At 58.1% G+C, this 22,660-nt stretch overlaps 2 protein-coding genes across 2 annotated transcripts; both read right to left on the reverse strand.

The window, feature by feature from the left end:
• Window positions 1–734: 734 nt before the first annotated feature.
• On the reverse strand, window positions 735–6,309 carry LOC112994548 (protein-arginine deiminase type-1-like). The gene is made up of 16 exons (XM_064497129.1): window positions 6,001–6,309; window positions 4,955–5,135; window positions 4,795–4,867; window positions 4,656–4,717; window positions 4,456–4,561; window positions 4,109–4,234; window positions 3,597–3,775; window positions 3,426–3,529; window positions 3,233–3,344; window positions 3,040–3,147; window positions 2,637–2,785; window positions 2,399–2,543; window positions 2,223–2,316; window positions 1,857–1,936; window positions 1,644–1,772; window positions 735–1,314 (listed from the first exon to the last, which is right to left on the reverse strand). The coding sequence occupies exons 1-16, from the start codon at window positions 6,090–6,092 to the stop codon at window positions 1,081–1,083; spliced, it is 1,974 nt and encodes a 657-aa protein (XP_064353199.1). The 5' UTR covers window positions 6,093–6,309; the 3' UTR covers window positions 735–1,080.
• Window positions 6,310–7,833: 1,524 nt separating this feature from the next.
• On the reverse strand, window positions 7,834–21,419 carry LOC112994550 (protein-arginine deiminase type-1-like). The gene is made up of 16 exons (XM_026118975.2): window positions 21,236–21,419; window positions 18,494–18,668; window positions 17,955–18,024; window positions 16,555–16,616; window positions 15,639–15,756; window positions 14,856–14,981; window positions 13,569–13,744; window positions 13,307–13,410; window positions 12,799–12,922; window positions 12,241–12,348; window positions 11,879–12,030; window positions 10,262–10,406; window positions 9,692–9,785; window positions 9,532–9,611; window positions 8,452–8,577; window positions 7,834–8,200 (listed from the first exon to the last, which is right to left on the reverse strand). Exons 1-16 carry the CDS (start codon window positions 21,325–21,327, stop codon window positions 7,967–7,969), a joined length of 1,986 nt encoding a protein of 661 aa, XP_025974760.2. The 5' UTR covers window positions 21,328–21,419; the 3' UTR covers window positions 7,834–7,966.
• Between the last annotated feature and the right edge of the window lie 1,241 nt (window positions 21,420–22,660).

Below are 22,660 nucleotides of genomic sequence, written 5' to 3' on the forward strand. Positions count from 1 at the left end.
GCTGCCCGGTTTCTGCTCCGCGGCCGTTCTGGGAGTCTTGCAGTACTTAACCGAAACGGGGTTTTTTTTAATGAAGTTTGGGGTTGTTTTGGTTTTTTTTGGATAGGGTTAAAAAAAAAAATCCTCCGGGACAAGGAGAGCAGCCGGGCGGAGAAGTTGCACGTTCGGCTCCGGGGCTTTTTTTTAGCAATATTCACCTTCCCCGCTCGCCGCGTGCGATATGTTCGGAGGCAGCGTGACGGCCCCGGGAAAGGGTTTCCAGAGGAGGGCAAAAAAAAACCCATTTTCAGCCCTCTCTTAAAAAAAAACACATTAAAAAAAGGTCGTTTTGCTTGGCTTTGTCGAGGCCGGCGGGATGCCGCCCGCAAGCAAAAAAAGGGAATTTTATTCGTGCTTTTTGGGGACTTCTCTGCCCGGCTGCCGCCTCGTCCTGCCCGTGGGCGAGTGGAGGAGGAGGGGCTGGAAAAAAAAAATAATAATAAAGTACCAGGCTCCCGGAACGGGTTTTTAATTTAGGTGCGACAAAAGGTCCCCGGTTTAGTGCTGTAAGTGTCTTTTTTTTTTTTTTTTTCGGTCGTTCTGTTTGTTTTCGGGGGTTTTTTTATACTTCTCGGAGTAAATGTTTAAATAAACGCCGTCGTTGTGTAAAGCTTTGGGCTCCGCTCTCTCCGCGCCGGTTCGGCTCGCGGCGGCACCGAGCCGCAACTTTAATCTTAAATGGGATGTGGGGGGGGTTAAGCTTAAATTTTTTTTAATCTTCTTTTTTTTTTTTTGCCGGTCCCGAGGGTTTCCCGGAGGAAGGAGCGGCTCCGTAGCCGTTAGAGGGCAGCAGCCTGCCGGCACGCGGCTCCGCGGGCCCTCCCCAAATCACCGCCCGGCCCCCCCCCCGGTATTTTTGGGTTGGGGGGGGACCTCGAGGCGGTGGGTACGAAGCCCGGCGCCGCACGAGCCCACTCGGCGCTGGCTTTCCATCACGCTCGTGTTTAATCCCCGCGCTCGGGGCGGGGGGGGCGGGATGCGGGGAGGATGGAGCGGGGATGCGGGGGGGGGGGGCGGCCGGGCGCTGGACCGCCGCCGGGCTCAGGGCACCGCGTGCCACCACTTGAAGGCGAAGGGCTTGCGGCGGACGTTGGTGCCGCAGTGGACGTCGCCGGCGAGCACGTGGTAGGAGAAGTAGTCGTTGATGAAGGTGCAGGTGAGCCCCAGGGGCTCCAGCAAGGAGCGGACCTTCTCCTCCAGGCAGCACTGCCCGCGGATGACCGGCCCGAAGGGCTTGGGGATGCCCAGGTGTCTGCCCAGCACCAGCATGTTGACCTGCGGAGGACAGCAGAGGCTGGGGAACGTGCAGCGAGGAAGGGCCAGAAGGTTTTTCTACGCGGCAAGAAGCCGCCCGGCGCTTGATTCACTTGGCTGCGCCGTCAGGCCATCAAGAGGCCCCCAAGGAGCAAAGCGGGATGGATGGAGAAAGAGGGGATGGAGGAGAAGAAGCCAAGGGGAGGGAAAGGTCTGGGGACCCTTTTGGGGTCCACCATCCCCCATTTTTGGGGATGCCCAGCACCAGCATGTTGACCTGCGGCGGGACGCCCGTGAGCGCAGGATGCGGCCCCCCTCTTCGCGTCGCCGCCGGCCGCCGGGGTCCTTACCACGCCGGGGAAAAACGCCCGGGCGCCCGCGTCGCCGTCGCCTCTGAAGAGCTGCGGCACGTCCACGATGTCCTTCTCGGCCAGGCCCAGCTCCCGCTTGAGGACGTCCCGGTTCCAGCTGATGCAGCTCTGCCGAGGGGCGCCGGCCGTGAGCTGGGGCGGGGGGACGCCGGGGCCCCTGCCCCGCGGCGGGAGCCGCGCCGCCCCGCTCACCTGGGCGAAGGCGTTGTACTTGCGCAGGGCTTCGTCGGCCAGGAGCTCGTTGACCGTTGGCTTGGGGACCTCCTTGAGCCCTGCGGTGGTGGAAAACACCCAACGGTGGGTGATGGTGATGATGAGTGGTGGAAAACACCCAAGGGTGCGTGATGATGATGATGACAAGGATGATGATGGTGATGGTGATGACGACGATGGTGGTGATGATGACGACGATGGTGGTGATGATGACGACGATGGTGGTGATGATGGTGATGGTGACGACAATGATGATGATGGTGATGACAACCATGATGATGATGGTGACGATGATGGTTGTTATTATTTTTCCCCCTCCCGCCGCGCACGGGGCGCCCACCCTACCCTCGAACATCACCGCCTCGCCGTAGCCTTCGTCCTGCTTCTCCTTGAGCAGGCGGTAGCAGGCGCTGGGGCTGGCCAGGAGCAGCCGGAAACCCTGCGGGGAGACGGCGGAGAAGGTCCGTGCCGGCAAACCCGAGGGCCGAAGGCCTCGAAACAGCCGGGGTGGGGGGCATCACCTTCCGATCGGGAGCGGGGACGAAGCTGAGGAACTCGTCGACGTGGCCGACGGCGAGCCAGTCGGAGAAGAGCTCCACGGGCGCTTGCACCCCTTGGGCCATCAGGAAATCCCGGACGGCTTTCGCCATCCTCCGGCCGCCGAACCTTTTTTTTTTTGGAGGAGGAGGAAGAGGAGGAGCGGGATGAGGCCGAAGGAGCGCGGTTGGGTTGGGGACGAGCGGCGAGGCCGGCGCTCACCTGGGGAAGCTGCTGCCGACGAGGATGCGCCCCAGCGGGAACTCCTTGCCCCGCACCGTCACGGGGGGGCTCACCTCCAGGTTCCCGAAGGAGTCGAGGCTGGAGACGCCTTCCCGCGCCGCCCGGGCCACGTAGCCGAAATCGGGGCCCTTACCGGGGGGGGGGACACACACACACAAAGCAGCGATACGCTTCAAAAAGCCCCCTGTGCCCACGAGCCCCCCAAAACCCATGGTGGCTGCAAGACCTCCTCTACCCCAAGCGTGGTGGTCCCAAATAATCTCCTTCCCGGCCCCAAATCCCTTCTCCAGCTACACCCATGGAGCCTCCTGCCCCCCCCCCGACATATTTATGAGGATGCCACCGCCTCGGGTCCGGGTGCCACCGCGGGGGAGCCGGGTACCAGGATGCTCTTGGCCGGGAAGTCCTTGAGCCCCCGGTCGCGGGGCGAGTCGAAGACCACGGGGAACGTCTTATGGGGCGCTTGCACGTAGCCGAACTCGATCTCGTCCTGCCGATGGAGACGGGGAGGTGGGAAAAGCCGCCGGAGCGTCGGCGGGCGGGTGGTGGGGTGGCCGGGCCGCGCGCGTGCCCACCTGGATCCAGCGGTCGTGGCGGTTCTCCACCAGCGGGCAGACGGTGACGGGGCAGCCGGCTCGCTCGGCCAGGGCGCTCACGGCAGCCACGAAGTCCTCGTTGCCGGCCACGCTGGAAGCGAAAGGAGGAAGAGGTTGAGGGGGGACCCCGGGACGGCCGCCCGCCCGCCCGCCCCGCGGTGGTGGCACCCACCTGCACACGTAGACCTCAACGGGCGCCAACGTGTTGGGCGTCATGATCCAAGGGGCCACGCGGAAAACCACCGTGTCCGTGAAGACGGGCGTCTCCAGCAGGCCCTGGAGGAGGAAGAGGAGCGGTGGGGCGGGCGTCACGGCGGGCAACCGCGCCGGGCGCCGGCGGTACCTTCTCGGGGCTGTCCAGGAGGGTGACGTGCAAGGCCAGCAGCCCGGCAAAGCCGGCGTCCGGGAAGCAGAGCCCTTCCACGTAGAAGACGCTCTCCTCCTGGTAGCGGCTGGGCTTCACGGCGTACGAGAGCTTCTCGCCCCCCAGCACGTGCTTGTACTCCTCCGGCGAGGGGGTGTCTGCGGGGACAAGGCGGTGGCATCGGGGACCGGGCAGGGATGCTCGGGAGAAGGTTTGCAGGGAGGAGGAGCACGGTGCATCCCGTTTTTTTTGCCCACCGGGCACCTCGGAGCGAGGACATGGACCGCACGCGGCAAAGCCACCCGGTGCCCAGCATCCTTGGGGGGAAAAACCCCAAATCCCAGGGGATGCGTTCAGATCCTGGAGATAGGGATCTGCAGCTACCCCGTTGCCTGCTTCTCCCATCCATGATTTTAGCCTCGAAAGGGGAAGCCGGGAAGGGGGGGTGGTGGATGGCCGGTGCCGATGCCGCAGATGGCCCCGGGACTCACTGCCGCCGTAGAAAACGCCGACTTTATCCGCGTCGCTGAAGCTCACGTGCAGGACGAGGCGGTGGCCGGCGAAGATGGTGCGGGGCCCCCGGGTGCGCAGCACCAGCTGCGACATGTCCTTCAGGTCTGGGGTGGGGGGAAAAAAGGAGCGAGGTCCTCGGTGGCCGCGGAGCCGCCGCTCCCATCGCCGGGAAAAACATCCCGGGGAGAGCGGATCCCTCGCAAACGGCCCCCCCCGGGAAAACGGGCAATAAAATGAAAATTATAAAAAATAAGGGAAAGCAGCTGCAAATGCTCTCCGGCGTTAAAAAAAGATGCAAAAAGCCCCAGGGAAGGGTTGGCGGTACCCTTGTAGGAGCGCGTGGCGGCATCGGTGCCGGCGGCGGGCTCGTCGCGGTCGCAGTTCACGAGCAGGATGGGGCCGTGGCCCTCGGGGCCCCAGGTCCAGGTGCGCTGCGGGGAGCAGGGCGGGATCGCGAGCGGATTCGGGATCCCGATCCGGAGCTTTCCCCCCCCCCCCCCCCCGCCCCGGCGCCCGGCATCCTACCTTCTCCGCCAGCGTCTTGTTCACGGCCCCGCTGCGGCTGGTGTCGGCGTCCAGGGAGACGTCTGCGGAGGGAGGGATGCTCGGGGCGGGCAGGCGGCGGTACCCACGCGGCGCGGCCGCCCGGCTCGGCGCTGCTTACCCACGCAGGTGAGATAGAGCATCGCCCTGCCCACGGGCACCCCGCCGTCCTCGCCGAAATAGGAGACGCGGACCTGCGGCGGAGAGGCTGCGCTGGGAGCCGGCCCGGCGGCGGGAGCGCGGGGACCGGGAGCCGTCGCGACCCGCGACCCGCCGCCCACCTTCTCGTCGCCCACGTCCTTGCTGAGGGCCTCCATGGCCACCAGCACCTCCACGCCGGCACCCAGGGGCCAGCGGGCCACGCTCGACGGCAGCTTCACGCTCTGCGTGTCGTGCACCACGTAGATCTTCACGCCCGCCGTGCCCTGGGCGTGAAACGAGGCGGCATCTTTGGGCGCTGCCCTGCGCGGGAACCGAGGGTGAGCACAGGCGTCCCAGGATTTTGCCCGCCGGGAGCGCGGCCCCGGCTCCGGAGGACGGGGATGGAGCCGATGCGGGATGCAGGGGATGCTGCGGAGAGGACGCGGCGCGTCGGCCCGCGGATCGGCTCGTATTCGCAGCAGGAGCGAAAAAAAAGGCAGAAAAAGCCAAGCTCCCACCTGAGCTCAGCGTGGGGCTTCAGGGAAGCGGAAACCTGCCCAGGAAAAGCGCTCGGAGCTGGTTTGGGGCCAGAAACGCTGAGAAACCGCACGCACGCACGCAGGCAACGTGCCCCGGCAGGAAAAGCTGCGGTTTGACTTCTCCGCAGCCCCCCGAGCATGGGAAAGCTCGGCCTCGGCGGGGCCGGGCGGCTGGAAAGCTCGGCGAAGCCTCGGGGATGATTTCTCCTCTCCCCACGGAGGAGCCGGCAGGGGAAAAAGCTTGGCCCCGTCCCGCTCGGGGTTAATCACCCCCGGGGCTCGGAGCGGGATGCTCTGGTCCGGTCCTCCACCGAGGCACCCGGAGGAGCAGCATCCATCCCTACCGGCCACTTTTGCAATAAGACATTAGAAAAGCTATTTTGGGGTTTTGGGTTTTTTTTTCCCCCCCTTTTTTCCCCCTCCTGTTTAGCAGCTCCCCGTAAAGCATCCCTTTTGCAGGCCAGCAAGCGCTGATGTTTCACCCCGGCAAAGCACCCCGGGGCTCCTCCGCTCAGCCGACCGCAAAAGCTTCTCCTCGCCCCGGCTCAGCCCACGGCGAGCTATTTTTACCGGGGGGTCTTGCCTCACCCCGGGGGTTTAAACCCGGCATCAAGGTGGGGAGGGGGGCCACGGACGCGGCTGCTTACCCGCAGACGTCGACGGAGAGCTCGGTGCCCAGCACGCAGACGGTGCTGGTGGGGCGCTGCGTGGAGAGCTGGACCAGGCGCTGCTGGGCCATGCTGAGTGCCGCGGCGGCCGGCCCCGGGCGGGGGGGCGGATTATAAAGCCCCGAGGCCACGGGGAGGGGATTAGCCGGGGCTCGGCTTGATCCCACCTCCGGGCTCGGTGCCACGCCGGCGGGCGGGTGGCGGGGGCCGGTGGCACGCCGGGCCGTCTCCGCCAGCCCCCCGCTTTCCCGCGCCGGGCCTTCCTTGGGGGGCTTTTTTTCCCCTTGGCTATTCCCCCCCCCCCCGCCCCGGAGACACACCGAAATTAATAGACGCCGTAGCTCGCGGTAAACCCACGGCGTGAAATACTTTGCGTGCCAGCGCGGGGCTCGGAGGGAGCTGCGGAGCCGGGCGCTGCCGCAACACGCCGCGCAGGTGCGGCTGCGGGCGCCGGTCCCGAAGCTCCTCCGAGGCAGAGAGAGAGGGGTTTTTTTTCCCTTTTTTCCTCCTTTTCCCAGCTTTTTTTCCTCCTTTTCCCAGCTTTTTTTCCTCCTTTTCCCTTTCCCTGCGATGCAAAGGGTCCCGGTCTAACTTGCTTTTCTGGGGAGAGGGGTTTGCAACGCTCTGATTTTCTCGGCCACGGCCTGCGGTGCGTTTTGCTGGGAGCAGGATGCTGGGGGCAAGGCTCAGCTTAAACTCAGCACCCAAAACGGGGGGGGAAGCGCTCAGCACCCGCTCTTTGCCGCTTCTTGCTGGCTCTGCCGCAACGCGGGGGATCAAACCCCGCTGCAGCCTAAGCCAGGCTTTGCCAGTCCTTGTTTTACTTAAATAACCTCCCCGGCGTAGGAGACACATGTGCAGATGCACCTGTCCCCCACCAACTCACAGCACGGTGCGTGTGTTACTAAATCCAGGATTTCTTCACATTGCCCAGGCTGGAAAAGGTAGGAAAACTCAGCAAAGACATACCCACGGGGAAAAAACACCCCGTGGGGCTCGGTATCTTCCCAGCTTCTGCTGCAGCGAGGGCTGCGCCGGATGGTCCCTCCGGCCCGGAGTACGTGGCCCTTTCCGTGAACTTCTGACCCCAAATTCTCCAGCGCAGCCCTACGCCCACGGGCGCAGCCTGAAAGCCGCTGGCACTTGTCCGGGATGCTTTCGTTTTGCCCCGGCGCCTTTTTAGGCGAGAAAGCGCAGCCGTGCCTGGCTCCGCTCGGGCTGGCATTAACGCGGCGATGGTTTCCCACGCCGTGCAGGGGCAGCGGGGTGAGCGCTCGCCCCTGCCTGCGAAAGCCGGCGCTCGCCGGCCGCCGCGCAAAACCCTCCCGGGTGCTGGGTGACCCTCGCCCGGCCGCCCGTGCCGAAGGACTCGCTTGGTTTGGGACGGTTTCGGTTCCCGATGCAGCTTCCTGCTGGCCCCGGGAAGCGCCTGCGCGGGGAGGGGGCAGAGGGCTTCGGTTTAAGCCTGACCCGAGGAAATAGCTTGGTTCAGCTGGATAAGACGGGCAGAAAGGTTTGGGATGGCGTCAGGGTTGGAAAGCGCAGCAGCACGGGACGGCTCGCCGGGAAGAGCCGGCGAGCTCCTGCGAGCGAGCTGCAGGGCCCAAAGTCAAGGGCAAAATATATGTGTGCATATATATATACATATACATATAGGGAGGGGGTATTATCAGCTTGAAAAGAAACTGCTGCCGGCACAGAAACTTTGCTCCGGACCTAGGACAAGCGCACGGGGAAGCTAACGGGGGTCGGCACGTAGGCAGCATCCCGCCCGGCTGGACGTGTCCGAGCGAGACGGGACAGCACGCGAGGAAGAGCTGCCACCTCGACGCTGACGGAGTCGAGGGCTGCTTTATTGCCGAAACCGCTTAGGTGGACAGGCTCCAGTCTGACTTCATCCTCGCTTCTCGGTTTTGGGAGGAGGAGAGGGCCCGAGCCGCCGGGCTCAGGGCACCGCGTGCCACCACTTGAAGGCGAAGGGCTTGCGGCGGACGTTGGTGCCGCAGTGGACGTCGCCGGCGAGCACGTGGTAGGAGAAGTAGTCGTTGATGAAGGTGCAGGTGAGCCCCAGGGGCTCCAGCAAGGAGCGGACCTTCTCCTCCAGGCAGCACTGCCCGCGGATGACCGGCCCGAAGGGCTTGGGGATGCCCAGGTGTCTGCCCAGCACCAGCATGTTGACCTGCGGAGGACAGCAGAGGCTGGGGAACGTGCAGCGAGGAAGACCAGAAGGTTTTTCTACGCGGCAAGAAGCCGCCCGGCGCTTGATTCACTTGGCTGCGCCATCAGGCCATCAAGAGGCCCCCAAGGAGCAAAGCGGGATGGATGGAGAAAGAGGGGATGGAGGAGAAGAAGCCAAGGGGAGGGAAAGGGTCTGCCAGAGGCGCAGCTTTGGCGTGGGGAGGAGCACGACCACCTCTGCCAGGGCCTCACCATGTCCGGGAAGAGGGCGTTCGCTCGGGACTTCTTGAGCACGAAGAGCTGGGGGATGTCGATGATGTCGTCCTCGCTCAGGCCCAGCTCCTGCTTGAGGAGGTCGCGGTTCCAGTCGATGCAGCTCTGGGCAGAAGGAGGGAGGCGCGTGGGGATGGGGCACGCGGCGGAGGCGCCTCTTCCTCCACGCTCCGACCCTATGCTCCGCTCGCGGTCAGACACCGCGTTCGGATCTCCATCCAGACCGAAGGCGGGACCGGAGCCTTTACTCGCGATCCCTGGCCAGCCCGGCCTCCCTAATCCCATGCAGTCCCATGTGGTTGCCCGTCCCATCCCTTTCGGCTACACGTGGCTCCGAAGAGCAGAGCCTTCGGGCTACCTCCTGCATCCAACCCGCTGCCTGAGCTCCCTCTTTGACTTTTTGTGCCTGTGGAAGCACTTAGGACATCTCCCAACGGGATTAAAGGCAGGACCCACGTGGGCTCGGACGAGCTGGTCCCATATGGTGCCTGCCCCCTGGTAGCTGCTCTCCCTGGCACACGTGCTTTCGTCCAGCACATGCCAACGCTATTCTTGGCGGGTTTGCTCACTCTTCTCGCACGGCTAATTATCTTTTTCATTAAAAATGATCCCTGCACCAATCATCTGGTTGCAACGTGTAAGCCGAAGGGATTTTTGTAGGGAGGGCGTTGATGGAGCAAACAGAGCCAGGTTTCGAAGAGGAGCACACTTCCCAAGGCGGCTGTCCTCGTGGGCTCTGCTAAGGCACGGTTTTGAGGGTAGCCTTGCCTTGGTTTAGTCCTCGCGGGCACGCCCAGGGATGCTGCAAGTCCTCCCTCCGGCTAAAGCCGACAGGGCACTGTGGATGCAGCAGATCTCCGTGCCTGGATGCCGCAGAGCCGTGACCCAGGGGCCCCCACGCTCAGCCCATCTCTCTGATCTGCTCTGAAGCACCACGGCTCAGGCTTCGGCTAACTGCTCGGCGTCGCCGCCGACACGCGTTGCCTTGCTACGGCGAGGGAGAGGCGATAACGGACTTGCTGGTGCTGCCCGGCGCTTTGCGGCTTTCCTGGCGCCCACCTGCGCGTGGCTGTTGTCCTTCTTCAGCTTCTCGTCCTCCAGGATCTCATCGATGGTCATCTGCTCCGCGTCCTTCAGCCCTGCGTGGGGAGCGAGGCGGCGGTAAGGGACCTCGGTGGCCCCGGCCGGCCCTCGAGGACGCCCTCGCCGGGCTCCTTACCGATGAGCTGGGTGGCATCGCCGTAACCCTGCTTCTGCTTCTCCTTGAAGAGCTTGTAACAGGCGTCGGGACTGGCCAAGAGGAGCCGGAAACCCTGCAGGGAGAGAGCCGAGGTGATGAGAGCTTGGGCTTGGGTATGATACAGATATTATTTCGTGTCACCGGCCCTTCAAGCAACTCAGCGGCCCCAGCTCAGGTGAGACACACCGGTGCCACGGTGCCTGTCGGCTGCAAACCCAACCCCACGAGCTGCAAGCCGCACGGGTTGTTTCCAAGAAACCAGATGTTTCCTGAGGAACGGCACCAAAAGAAGGTGAATTCGGTAACCAGCCCCATGAGGAGCCCCAAACCAGGGGAGCGATGAGCCAGGCACCGTTCCCAGCACCGCCGCTGCTTCACCACGCGATGTGGAGCCACTTGTGCCTTTTCACGGTGCCCCAATTTCCCCGTAATCCGACACGACTTCTTTTTCTTAGACTCCCACAAAGGGCTTTTTGCATTTGCAGCAGAGGGTTCCCCGTGCAGGAGCAGGGATCGCTGCAGGGAAGGAGCAGCAGCGGTGGACGGTACCTTCTTATCGTAAGCGGGGACGAACGTCAGGAACTCGTCCACGTGGCCCACGCTCAGCCACTCCGAGTAGACTTCGATGGGCGCCTGCACTTTCTGGGCATAGAGGAAATCTCTGACTGCCTTGGACATCCGCCGGCCGGAGGCCCTGGGAAGCAGAGGGAGCAGGAGAAAGCACACACGGAGGGACAGGGGCACAAAGAGGTTAGGCATCGATTTGCAAGAGATTACACCGTTTCCCATCGGTTCAGCATCGCTGGGTTGTCCCGCAGTGTCTCGGTTTTAATGTCCCACATCAGGCTGGCCCCAAGCTCCCGCTCAAGTCCACTGGTGTAGCACACAGGGCAACTTATATATGCATTACCTGCCCCTTTCCGCTTCAGCATCTTCCTCTTTAAAAGGGGCACAAGGCTTAATTTAACTAGTCCTTGTGAGTATTAAATCACTCCTTATGTAATGCGTGGCGCGGGTGAAGTATTCTTAGGCAGACAGCAGCAGGAGCCCTCACACAGGCTGCGAAAGCATTAATTAAACTTCACGACACTCTTCTAATAAGGGATAATTACGGCTCTTATGAGTGTGCGAAAACTAAGTTTACGTGCCGCGGTAAACGAGCTACCTAACGTAGCTAAAATAAATAGCCTGGGTGCTTTGGGTGCCGCAGGGATCGGAGCGAAAGCATCAGCACAAAATTTGGGGAGAGGGAAAACGCAGCATTTCGTGAGGGGCGTGGGAAGAGGGAAGCCGGCTCGCGTGTTAAATCTGATCTCCGGCTGCTGAGCAGCTCTTGCAAAGAGGATTGCGGGGAGATGGGAACGTGAGGTCAGGTCCCGGGAGCCGGATCCGTGCCCCTGGCCACACCAAAACCCGGGTGTTATTAATGTAACTGATGTAAATTGGCCTAAGCCTGTGATTTAAGATTGAGGGACTTGGTTTAGACCCCTGTTGGGCCAGTGCCGGCTCTGCCTGGGTCTCCCCATCTGATCCCTCAGTGGAAGCCTTCGCTCTGCCCAATTAAGCCTCTTTTCCCCCGAAAAAGCCCTTTTCTTTGGAGGGGAAAGCAGGACTCCTGTTCAAACGCCGCAGTTGTGCGCTCTGGGAATCACTGCTGCCCTTGCAGCCACCTTCCCTGCCCCGGACAGGGAAATAAGCTCCTGCTACACTTATCCCGGGAGCTGAATTAAGCCCTGCAAGAGCCAGGACCCCGGATGCCTCTCGCATGCACCTCTGCGGCCGGGCTTTGGCCCCGCGTCCCCGTGCCAAAGCAGCAACGGGGCTGGGGGATGCAAAAGGGACGGCGAGGAGGCACGGACCCCCTGCAAGCCAGACCTCTGCTGTCCTCCTCGGGGGTTAGGCAGGAGGGGACGCGTTCCCCAGGCCTTTTTTTAGCTCCTTAGGCTCTACTGCAGCTCAGATGCAATTAAAACAAATCCCCACGGCGGTGGGACAGGGCTTCCTCCAGCTGAACCAGCAAGGGCAGGCCCTCTCCGAAATCTCTCCTCGTCCCCCCGCTGCCCTCTCTCATCCCCCCGGGAACGCTTTCCCGTGCCCAGCTTTTATGCGCGCCGTCCCACCAAGACGAGGGCTGGACCAAGCCGGGCTCTCAGGTCTCCTTCTCACCAAGGCAGGGTGCTCCCGATGAGGATCCTTCCGAGAGGGTACTCCTTCCCTCGCACCGTCACCGGCGGGCTCACGTCCAGGTTCCCGAAGGAGTCGAGGCTCGAGACCTCTTTTCCGGGGGGCTCTCGGCTCACGTAGCCAAAATCGGGGCCCTGAGACAGAGGGGAGCGGTGAAGACGTGCCAGCGGGACCTCCACCAGCCCGGCTCTGCCCATCGGCAGCCTCACAAGTGCATCCCCACGTCAGGTCTCAGCTGACATGGGTTTTCCCTGTAGCCGAGAGCCTGGCAAGCTCTTGGGGAGGACCCGGGGGGGCCCCAGGGAGAAGGGGGTCAGCTTCACGCCGGAGGAAACCTTACGTACCAGGATCTTTTTAAAAGCAAAGTCCCTCAGGCCTCTGTTCCTGGGCGAGTCGAAGACCACGGGGAATGTCTTGTGAGGCGCTTCCACGTAGCCAAACTCCAGCTCGTCCTGTTGTGGGAAGAGGAGGAGGAAGGATCCTCTTTGGGTGATAGCGATCTCGGGAGCAGGAGGAACGCGCCAGGTAGGCAAAGCAGGCGGTGAGGGTGGAGCAGGAAATCAGGAAAAGCCGAGAAAAGTCTCCTGTTGACCCAACCCAAAGGGAGGCAGCTCTGCACCCATGGAGGCAGGGGACCAGGGGCTGCCACCGCGGCCGACGCAGCCCTGGCAGAGCCAGGCTGCCCCGGAGCAGAAAGCCTGCGGCCGCAGTGTCCCAGGACATGAGGACAGCGGTGTCACGGCCCGTGCACGCCGTGGGGAGCAAACAGCCCATGCACCCAGCGTGTGCAGGTCCCTGTTGCAGCACCGCGCGGTCCTTAGGCCCTACCATCCCTGTGAGAGCCTCTGAGCGTGTAAGAAGTGCCATGCAAGAGCCAAGTGTTACTTGTATTGATTTAGGACCTGGATCCAGCGGTCACTCCGGGTTTCGACCTCTGAGCAGATGGTCAGCTTGCAGCTGGCTCTCCTCAGCAGGACTTGGAGACCCTCCAGAAAGACGTCGTTGCAGGTTATGCCCTTCTTAATGCTGCGGGGAGAGCACGGAGTAAAGACGGGGAGCGGGGAGCCCAAGGGCTCATGACAAGCGTCCCCACCGCCCGACCACGCAGCGTGTTCCTCACTCAGTGCGCTAGGTAACTGTCACCCATGGGGTTACCCTTGGAGAGGGTCAAGCTCCGTGGCATCAGGGCCAAACAGAGCCTCCATCCTTTCTCCCTGGGGTTGCAATGGGTGCAACAGTGCCAGCCTGGGTCCCTACCGATATATTAAGACCCCTGCACAGCACACACAAAGCATGGCTTGCCCCATAGCTGATGGGTAGCAGGAAAGGGTTGAAAGCTCCTCCTGGGAGAGTCTCTCTCTCCCAAGAGAGGTAGTGCGATGCTCTGGTCTTCAGTCGTGTCCCTCCTACCTGCAGACAAAAACCTCCACAGGCTGCTGGGTGTTCGGGGTCATTATCCAGGGAGCCACTCGGAAAACCACCGTGTCAGTGAAAATCGGGGTGCCCGGTGAATGCTGCAAGAGGCCAAACACCCATGAGCCGCAGGGAAAATCCTATTGCCAACAGGACACGCTCTGGGATGGCACGAGACGGAGGGATGCCAAGCCTCGCCGCCGCAGTGTGAGCAAACATCTGTCTGCCCGCACAGCCACGGTCCACGAGTCGCTCGTACCTCGTGGGTGATCGCCAGCAAGCTGACGCTGAAGGAAACCAGCCCGGAGAAGTCAGCGTCTGGGAAAGAAAGTCCTTCTACGTAGAAAGTACTGTCTCCTCCGCTAACGCGGTCTAGGACGTAGGAGAGCTTATTCGGACCCAACACAGCTTTATACTGGAGGCTTGAGTCACAACCTGGAGAGACAACGAAATATCCAGCACAGCGCGAGGTGACCAGCTCCTCCATGGGGATGGAAAGAGGCAACAGAGAGGAGGTGGTTGATGCCGACGCGGTTTGCACAGGAGTGGGTGTGCCCCCTCTTCTCTAGGGAACAACTTGATCTTCCTCGTACAAAGAGGACTCTATACCCTAAGGTCAAACCCTTTTAAGGTGCATGCCTAGAGTTAAGCATCTCATGATACACTTAGGTTCCCTAACCTGATTTTCAGTGGGGAACTGCAGGTATCCGATTACCGGGGTGTTCAAAGGGAAATGTGTGCAGCCCAGCGGAGATGGGCTGCTTTGATCGCTGCGTCATATCCAGCGTTAATCAGGGAGCTGGTGCCAGAAGCAGCGTGTGGGTTATCAGCCCCGAGTCCTGCTGGACCCCACCGTTCCCGCAGCGCTGGAGCCGTGCCCGTGAGACCGGGCGTGCGCGTCTGGGTGCACGCGTGTGTGCACGCAGTGTCACACCAAGGTGGGAGGTGACAGCGGGGGCGGAAACCCTCCCTCGCCCAGGCGACCAGCACTATCCCGCTGCGGATCTGGCCTGCTCTCATCCTCTCGCGTCAGTGACACCAGTTTCCTCCTTACGTCATCCTCACCTGGAGCTTCCCGAGCTTCCTCCATTGGAAAATCCTGCCTATGCATCTACACCCCAATGGCAGCAACATGCAGTCGCGAATCCTCGGCTCGTTTTTTTAGGGATAGGAAGACGTCGGCACTTTTAGATCTGCCTGGTGTATGCAGAGCCTGTGCCTTCAAAGCCCGCTCTTCACTGGGAGAGGCTAGCACGAGACACAAGCCTTGCCTTTGAAATTTCAGCAGTCACACCGAAAAAAGCATTCTTTATTACTTTTCCCTAAACAGCCTCTGGATTTCTCATAACTCACTCTTCTAAACAGCCAGAGCAAGAGCAGAGGAGCTTTTGAAGTAACCAAGCATTTCCAGAGATCAGAGGCGCTTGTTCCCTAACTATAGCGAACTTTAGTGCACTAATAAAAAGAAGGGTTCACCCACCTCAGGGTCCTACAGGGAGATGATAGGACTGCCCAAAGATCTGGGAAGGAAGGGAGAAGTACTCACGACTAGCGTGGAAAACTCTCACTTTGTCTGCATCCGACTCAGGGACGTGAAGGACCAGCTGGTACTCAGCAAAGATAGCGCTGGGGCCTTGACTCCTCAGGATCATAACAGACATATCTTCAAGGTCTACAAGAAAAGAGAGAGGCGGGAGTCTCACTGCAGGGACCTGGGGAGGTTTCCAGCCTCAAGCACTGACTGTAGCTACTGGTATCTTCTGCCCAGACTTTGTTCGCCTATAGATTTATAGGATATACCTCCTGGGATCACGCATGCGGCTAGCACTGGTTTTATAGAGATGCCTGGGAAGAGAAAACACGTCCTTGCCTTGGGAGGGGAACAGAGGTGATGGCAAAGGTGCTTTGAAGAGATGTGGGAAGGTGATGGCGCACAGGGACAGAGCCCGTTTCTGTTGCAATGGGGAAGCAGGTTAGAAAATTGAGCATCTGTTGATGACTATCAGATGACAGCGTGAAAGCAACGCCCATGCTCCTAAGTGCTCTGCAAGCACCTAAGGCCATAGGTCTGTGCACGTTATCTTTGCAGGCAGCATCACCATCACCAGACGTGGAAACATGTCCAAGCATGGCTCATAGCAGGGAAGAAGAGGAACAGAGGTGTCACAAGCGCAAGGAGACGCAGAGAAGGACCTTCGGATACCCTTGGGTGCTGCGTATAAGGAGTCACCTTGGATTACGTGCTTTGGGCCTGCTACACGGGCATGCGTGTGCCCGGCCAGGAAGACGTGCCGTCTTTTAGGCTGGCCCAGGGGTGTGCCACGCGTACCTGCGCTGGTCCGTATCTCCGGTTGACTGCTGTCCGTCCCCGCGGAGCTGGGGCTGTCCCGGTCACAGTTCACCAGCAGCACGGCGCCTTGCCCGTCCGGGCCCCACGTCCATTTTGCCTGGAGAAGAAGTACCAACAGAAGATGGGAGAAAACCCACAAAATTTCCTCCCTCCTGTCCTCCTCCCAGCAGCATCCTGGCTGGAGGAAACCCCATGGCCACGTCCACGCTCGGAGGAGACACCCACAACAGGAGTTATGTAACACGCAGTCAGCCCTGGTGTAGAGAGGGCAGCGATGCTTTTCACCCACGAGATTTCCTAACCTCTTAACCCACATGAAAACTACAGCTTCTAGCAGGGTCACAAGGGCTATTGCAAACAGACGTTATCTTCTAACAGCTCAGACCATATCCATAAGGCCTTGTTTGAACAAGAACATGCCATTTCTAGAAGTGTGTCTGATCTTGATATATAAATTGTGCTGTTGATTGAGCTGTAGCTAATTACACAGGCATAAGTGCTTGGGCATATGCAGATTTATGGCCAAAGGGGTAAATCTCTTGCTGTTTGCAAAACCTACGGCTGACTCATTTAGTGGCACGTTTCATGTCCAAAAAGAAAAAGGAAAAAAAAAAAGGCAGAGTCTTTTCTCCTATATGGCTGCTTCTTTCCAGCATCCTTGGGACTGGACTTGAGAGCCAGGAGACTTTGGCACAGAGGAAAAAAAGAAAGTCTTTCCTCCTGGATTAGTAGGCTAAGGGAAAATAACACAGCAAATTCTAATTCAGACACCAGGGAAAGGCTAACATCAGCCAAGTCCTGGAGATTTTCAAGAAACAGACTGTGAGTGGATCCACCCTGCATTTACCCTCCATAATCTCTACGTTGCACGAAATCGTGAAGCGTTTCTCCTTACCTTGTCCTTTCCTTTGCTCCTCACTCTGCCATTACGGCCCAGGTCAACATCCAGGGATATGTCTGGAACATCACAGAGAGAGATGGCAGCTACCAAGAGACCGAGCTTTCCGCGGACGGCGCGCTTTGGGACTCACCCTGCACGCTAGCCGTGAGTCAGCCAACGCCAACCCCACCTGCATCGCCCCAGACAAGCCCAACACCTGAACACGACCCTTCTCTAACAGCCAGTCTGACCACTTTTTCTTGGTTTTCCCCCTTTGGTCTCCAGCTATCTTCTCCCATCTTGATTTCCCTAGCAGGGGCATACCCACTTCTTTCGTATTTTTACCCATTTCAAATTGACAGTGGCGATTTTTTGGTGAACGAAGGTGAAACGAGGTGGAAGCATGAACGAGTGTTTTCACCATGGGCAAACGGACACCTAAGCAATTACTAAGGGTGATGCAATGTTGGAGGAAGACTTTCCCTTGCAGAGCTCTCCCTCGGCCCAAATCTCTGCCTCTGCTGGAATAAAGAGGAGGTTCACCGACTACTTCTCCCTGAGCCTATGTAAATCTGTAATAAGCCTATCCGAATGACGGCTCTCGGCCTGCTGCACTGGCCCAAATGGCACAGAGGGAGGAGGACAATGTGAGCAGAAAATACAGGCACAGAAGAAGAGAGTATCCTTCTCCACGGTGCAGAGAGGAGCTTGTAGACAAGCTGAGCCATGCCTGTAACCCGAAAACTCTGTGGGAGGCAATGGCCAGGGATGGCTCAGAGCGGAGCCACGGGACGTGGGAAACCATCAACCTCCTCAGGTGCAGGTTTCACAAGCGTGTGCATGACTTCAGGACACAGGGCTGGCCATCATGTGAGCACTTTAGAAAATCCCAAATCCGGGATAATTAACCCATCCAAACATAAGTCTCTGCATCCAGACTAGTTGTCTAGACTCCCTTTGTATTCAGCAGAGGGAATTGGCATCTCAAGGCAATGATTCATCTCATCCTATACTTCCAAAATAGGTCAGACAGCTACACTTTGGTGCATATTTCTCTCCACTAGCTACAGTGAAGATTGAGGAAGCGAGCAGCGTTGCAGATGGCTACACTGTCTAAAGCTAGGTGAGATGGTCTTGATTGAATCCTTTTCTGCCAACCAAATGGTCTTAGCGTCCAGAGAAGGCTGGCTTGGTGCATGCGTTGGGTGGGGACATAGCACAGCGTTTTTGTGCCATATAAGGCAGCACAATAACATTTTAATTATTTCTCTCCTCTTCGCCAGGACATGCTGTTAACACCCAAACCTGCACTGCGGACTCAGGCTGGTGGGTTAATTCCAGTTCAATAAATGAAACTAGATTTGGGCGTCTGAAAGAGCAGACTATCTTCAGAGAAGTGTTGCTGAAATACTCACCTATACAGGTGAGATACAGCCAAGCCACGGTAAGTTCATTCCCTTCCCGTCCGTAGTAGGAAATCTTAACCTGTGAAGACACCACCAGATCACTACTCGTTCCTGGGTCCTGCATCCTGCCATGCTGAGTAGGTCTTTCCACTCACTGCGTTGGCCCAGCAGTGCTAGAAGTTGTTGGTGGGACCATAAAGGCTGTGCACCATCAATCATGGTTAAGCTGAATCATTTGTCTGCTTCAGCACAAAACAGGCACAGAAGAAGAAAGGTTAAAGTATTTTCATGGTCTTGCATGAAGTATTTAACACCAGCTTTTGCTACAAATATCTCATTTTTAGGTCGTAAAATGTGGCCTCCCCTTTCTTAGTTTCATTTTTCATACACAGCAATTACATACTTCTGTGTAGGTTTGAGTTTGTTCTGTGGAAACTTGCCTGATATCAGTGCTATCTGGAAATGATCAAGCAACATGCTTCTTCCTTCCTTCCTGGAAAAACCGAGTTATTTTTCCAGACTCTTTCCGTACATAAAAAGCAACTAACCTTATTGTCATTGACAGTTCTGCTGGTGACATCAATGGTCACCACAACCTCTATATCAGGATCCAGCGGCCATCGGGAGGTACTCATGGGTTTTGTCACGGGGCTGTGGATGACATGGACCGTAACCGCGGAGGTGGCATGGACCTCAAATGACGCAGCATCTTTGGGGATAGACCTGAAACAGAAAGCAGCGCTTGGTTACGGACAGACTTGTCCCTCCTGTTGCCTTCTGTGGAGCAGAAGAGCTGAACTGGGCTCGCTGAAATGAAATCCAGCAGGAACTGGTAACATGAGAACCATGTTTGGGTGCGTCATCCGAGTTTTATATCTGCTATCTCTGTGGTGGTGCTGAGCAAGCACAGTTCCTGCTGGAAGGAAAGGAGCTTCAGCACGTCTGTCCGTGGTTAAGTAGAGATGCTTTCTTCAAGATCCAGCTTTCATCATTTTGACCTCCCTGAATGAGAACAGCAAAAAACCCCCAACACTTTCAGCATCCCAAAGACACTGCAAAGCTGAGGGCTCAGACTAGAGCAGATTAGTCTGCTTGGACGCAGACTAAAAGCTGGGACAATTTTTGATGTCTCCTCTCCAAGATGGGTGGTTAGTGTCCCTGCGTGGGGAGCAAGGAGGTGCACAGAGCAGCTATTTTCCACCCAAGTGCATCCCCCCACGAGAGAAAACCAGTTTGTTTAGGAGGCAGCAGCTGTGGCTTAAGCCCTTCGCCCAACACTTAGAGCAGGATCACGCTTGGCCGACGGCCAGCAGCGACTCATCATGCCACCATAAAGGCACCCGTTGGCCCCTATCCTGAATCAGAAGATGCCCGAATAAAAGACGACGTGTCCGGCCCAGGTGCAAGCGTGGAGAGCCCCAACCCCACCTCTATGCCATCCCTCGCCTTTGAAGTGCTGCCTGCGTGCTCGTTACACCCCTGGCACCTCCACCCGGGGAGCGGGAGTGCTCCGACCTGTCTGCGATTTGCAACCTGCCTTCCCGCGTGCACACAAAAATGGACAAGGTGGTAAATTTTAACCGCAAGAAAAATACAGAAGGAATGTATTCCCCGTTTCCCTCTGGATGACAGCGCTGGTGCCTGCAGCGGCTTGTTAGGAGAGATTAATCTGTCATCTCCCTTGCTTCCCCTGAAATTTAAATGGTTGCAGCATCATAAATCGTCCCGCAGACTTGCAGAATTGCAGCTCTCGTGCTCGGTGCCCCAGGAGCCTAAGTGTCACATTGACTGCACGCTGCTACAGCCGAGTCCTTGTGTCCCCTGGGCAATTCTGGAGGAGCGGGGAGACCTGCGCGTAGCTTATCGGAGCTGGACGAGGCACACGAACGCCTTCCCTCCTAGCACGTCTCCGTGGCACAGAGCCACGGCCGCCCGGCCAGTCCGAGCGGCCAAAGTCTGTTCAGAAGCAGCAAATTTTGTTTCAAATTTCAGTTCCAGGGCTGAATATCTGGGAAACGGAGTGACGCAGAGAGCCCACGGGGAGCGGGAACCCCAGGGAAGGAGGGACTTCTGCAATTTGGGTCTATGGGCCCCAATTTGATGGCCCTCTCACCTCCTCCTGGCCACGGAAGCAGGATTCCCGCTGTGCTCCTTCTTTATGGCCAAAAATGGACCAAACCATGACTGAATCCCATCCTATTCACCACCTAGTTTTCCCCGCTGCAGAGAGGACTCTCGCTACCGCTGTTGCTCTGCGGTAACGAAGCGACTCCCATTATTAAGCCCTGGCATTAAAACAGCAGCCACCATCTCCTACCAACTCTTGGCTCCTTTGAGCAAGGCTCGGATCTGCTACCAAGGAGCCAAACCAGCCCATTTTGGGGCTCAGGCCCAGCGCACGCTCAAATGGGACTGAGCTCATCCCAGTTTGAGTTCAGAAAAAATCGCAAATAACAGGTCATATTCCCTTCGGGCTGAGGAAAAAATAGTAATGGTTCAAGGCCATTCGATTTGAGTCCCTTTGTACGGCGTAGGGTGGTAGGGGCAGTCTAGCTACAACAGCAAGTCCTGGCCCTGCTCCAACATGCAAACCAATAGTTGACTGGTTTGTGTTCCCAACTGGCTCGGCCTGTAGTCGCTATCATTATAAGTATCATTTATTAAATAGTAACGATGCAACAGTAGACTAAATACAGCCTCTTATCTGGCCAATAAAACAACCCCTGTGTTTTAGGCGAGAAAATCACTTCTTGTTAAATCGCCCATAAAAAAAACCCACTCATGGATTTTTTCTGCTTTAGCCACACATTTGTTCTTTAACCCAGTTTAGCTCTGGACAAGTTGCTCTTCTCGAATTGCTGTTGCTTAATGCTTTAGGAGCCAGAAATAGATCCCACTTATCTGGGGTGTGCATGGGCTTTACCTGCAAGCTGTCATTGCTGTCTATGTTTAAATGTCTCGACGTTACAGGAGCTACCGCCGCTCCTCTGGGCTCGCAGGGAGCTCTGTCCCCAGACGTGACCGAGGACACAGGGGACAGCTACCTCGGGGCACATCCCCGGAGCACCCAACCAGCCCGCCAAACACAAATCCGAAACGGCGATGAAGGGCCCGAGATGAGCTCTGATTTTCCCCTGTAAACCTTGTCCCTGTACCAAAGGAGAAGCAGAAATGCAAAACGCTCTTGGGCTTCCCCAAAATTCGTCAGCCTCCTGGAGCCAGAACCTGTCTGGGGAGACAGCGTAAGCCCGTGTCGGTGATTGCAGGTAGTCAAATATCGAAAGCCTTACCGGTGTATGTCCACAAAGACCTCGGTGCCCAGCACGCAGACGGCGTAGCAGGCGTGACTGGTGGACACCTGCACGACTTGACGTTGGGCCATGATCTGCCGGGGACCACGGACGCATGCGAAGCGAGCTGCTGCCTGGCTGCCCTGTTTTGTAGGTAAACCAGCGTGACGGGATTAAAAGGCAGGGGAATTTAACTCCTCCTTCCTCCCTTCCCTCGATGACTGGGTTACCCAGAGACCCTGCCGTCTCCACCTCCGCCATCCCGCGTTGCGGCTCCGGGAAGCTGCACGCTCAGGAGATGAAGGCGATAAGCCAGCCCCTGGGGCTCTCCCGTACAGGGGAAGGTGGTGGAAGGGCAGGACGGAGACTAGCAGAGCACGGCTTTGCGCCTCAGCTTAAGACCTGCCCCAAGATCACAGCAGCGAGATCTTTGGGGGAAAATCCTCAACGATTTCCTCTGAACTCCCTTATAACTCCATATAAGGACTCCAAAGCTTTATGCATTAAACATTTCTATATGTCCTGTTGGGCAACGTGGTTGTTTAGGGTTATTATAATACATAGTACCATTAAAATAAACTATTTTCTTTAAAAGAACCCTATTTTTCCACCTAGTCTCCCAGCAGGTGACTCACGGCCTCGGCTACCCCATTAGGGCAATGCCTGTATAAAGCACAAACTGCTCCAGCAAAAAAGCGTTTGCTCGGGCTGGTCCTTCCCTTCATAACAGCTTCTGATGGACTCTACGAGTAGAAACGGGCGCAATCAGGACTTCAGGGAAAACTGGTTATTTGGCAGGCAGGAAAAAACCCTGCGAGAGGCTTCAGGTAGAAATCAGAGATTCTTGCTGTTTTGCTTGGACACGGAGAAGCACTGGGGACTCGGTGCTTGTTAATGTGGCTTTTTTGTGTTGCCGGAGATGCCTGATGGCAAAGTGAGTCTCTGCTCCCACAGGGAAGGGACCAGCACCTCCAGGTTGATCCCATCGCACGGCAAACGTCCCAGTCATTGGAACAAATCGCCTTCTGGAGATACTAATCTCTCTCCAGGCGATCCTAGGAGACTTAACTAACTTTGAAAGCGTAAAAGTGGGCGATATGGATCTTGCTGCTAGTCATGAAGAAGATTTCCACTGCGCTAGGTGCTGGCCCAGGACCTGGAGAGCCGGGAAGCGGCTCCCGCTTTAAGAGAGGCACGAGTGATGGATAGGGAGAGAAAGCGAGGGCAGAGAAGTCCTAGGTGACACTGAACCCCGTGAAGACCACACCACCAACCCCATTCGCACACCCCTAAAAAGCTTCAAGCGGTCCACTTGGGGCAAAAAGCAATGTCAGCATGGACTCCAGACAGGAGCCCATCTTGTCCTCAAAGAGTTTTGCTACACCAAGGCCTCTGCCAGCAGAGCATTATGTAACACCGGGGGTT

Source organism: Dromaius novaehollandiae, chromosome 24 (genome assembly GCF_036370855.1).
Source record: "Dromaius novaehollandiae isolate bDroNov1 chromosome 24, bDroNov1.hap1, whole genome shotgun sequence".
NCBI classification, from domain to species: Eukaryota; Metazoa; Chordata; class Aves; order Casuariiformes; family Dromaiidae; genus Dromaius; species Dromaius novaehollandiae.

What these genes read in the sequence shown, in the direction of transcription:
- LOC112994548 (XM_064497129.1), bottom strand. Translation starts at nt 6,092, where the DNA reads ATGGCCCAGCAGCGCCTGGTCCAGCTCTCCACGCAGCGCCCCACCAGC. An exon ending in GTTGAGGTCTACGTGTGCAG is followed by an intron (nt 3,345 to 3,425) that starts GTGGGTGCCACC and finishes TTTCGCTTCCAG; the next exon opens with CGTGGCCGGCAACGAGGACT. An exon ending in AGTACAACGCCTTCGCCCAG is followed by an intron (nt 1,773 to 1,856) that starts GTGAGCGGGGCG and finishes GCCCCTCGGCAG; the next exon opens with AGCTGCATCAGCTGGAACCG.
- LOC112994550 (XM_026118975.2), bottom strand. Translation starts at nt 21,327, where the DNA reads ATGGCCCAACGTCAAGTCGTGCAGGTGTCCACCAGTCACGCCTGCTAC. An exon ending in GCTGTATCTCACCTGTATAG is followed by an intron (nt 16,617 to 17,954) that starts GTGAGTATTTCA and finishes GTGATGTTCCAG; the next exon opens with ACATATCCCTGGATGTTGAC. An exon ending in TCCCCGCTTACGATAAGAAG is followed by an intron (nt 9,786 to 10,261) that starts GTACCGTCCACC and finishes CTCTCCCTGCAG; the next exon opens with GGTTTCCGGCTCCTCTTGGC.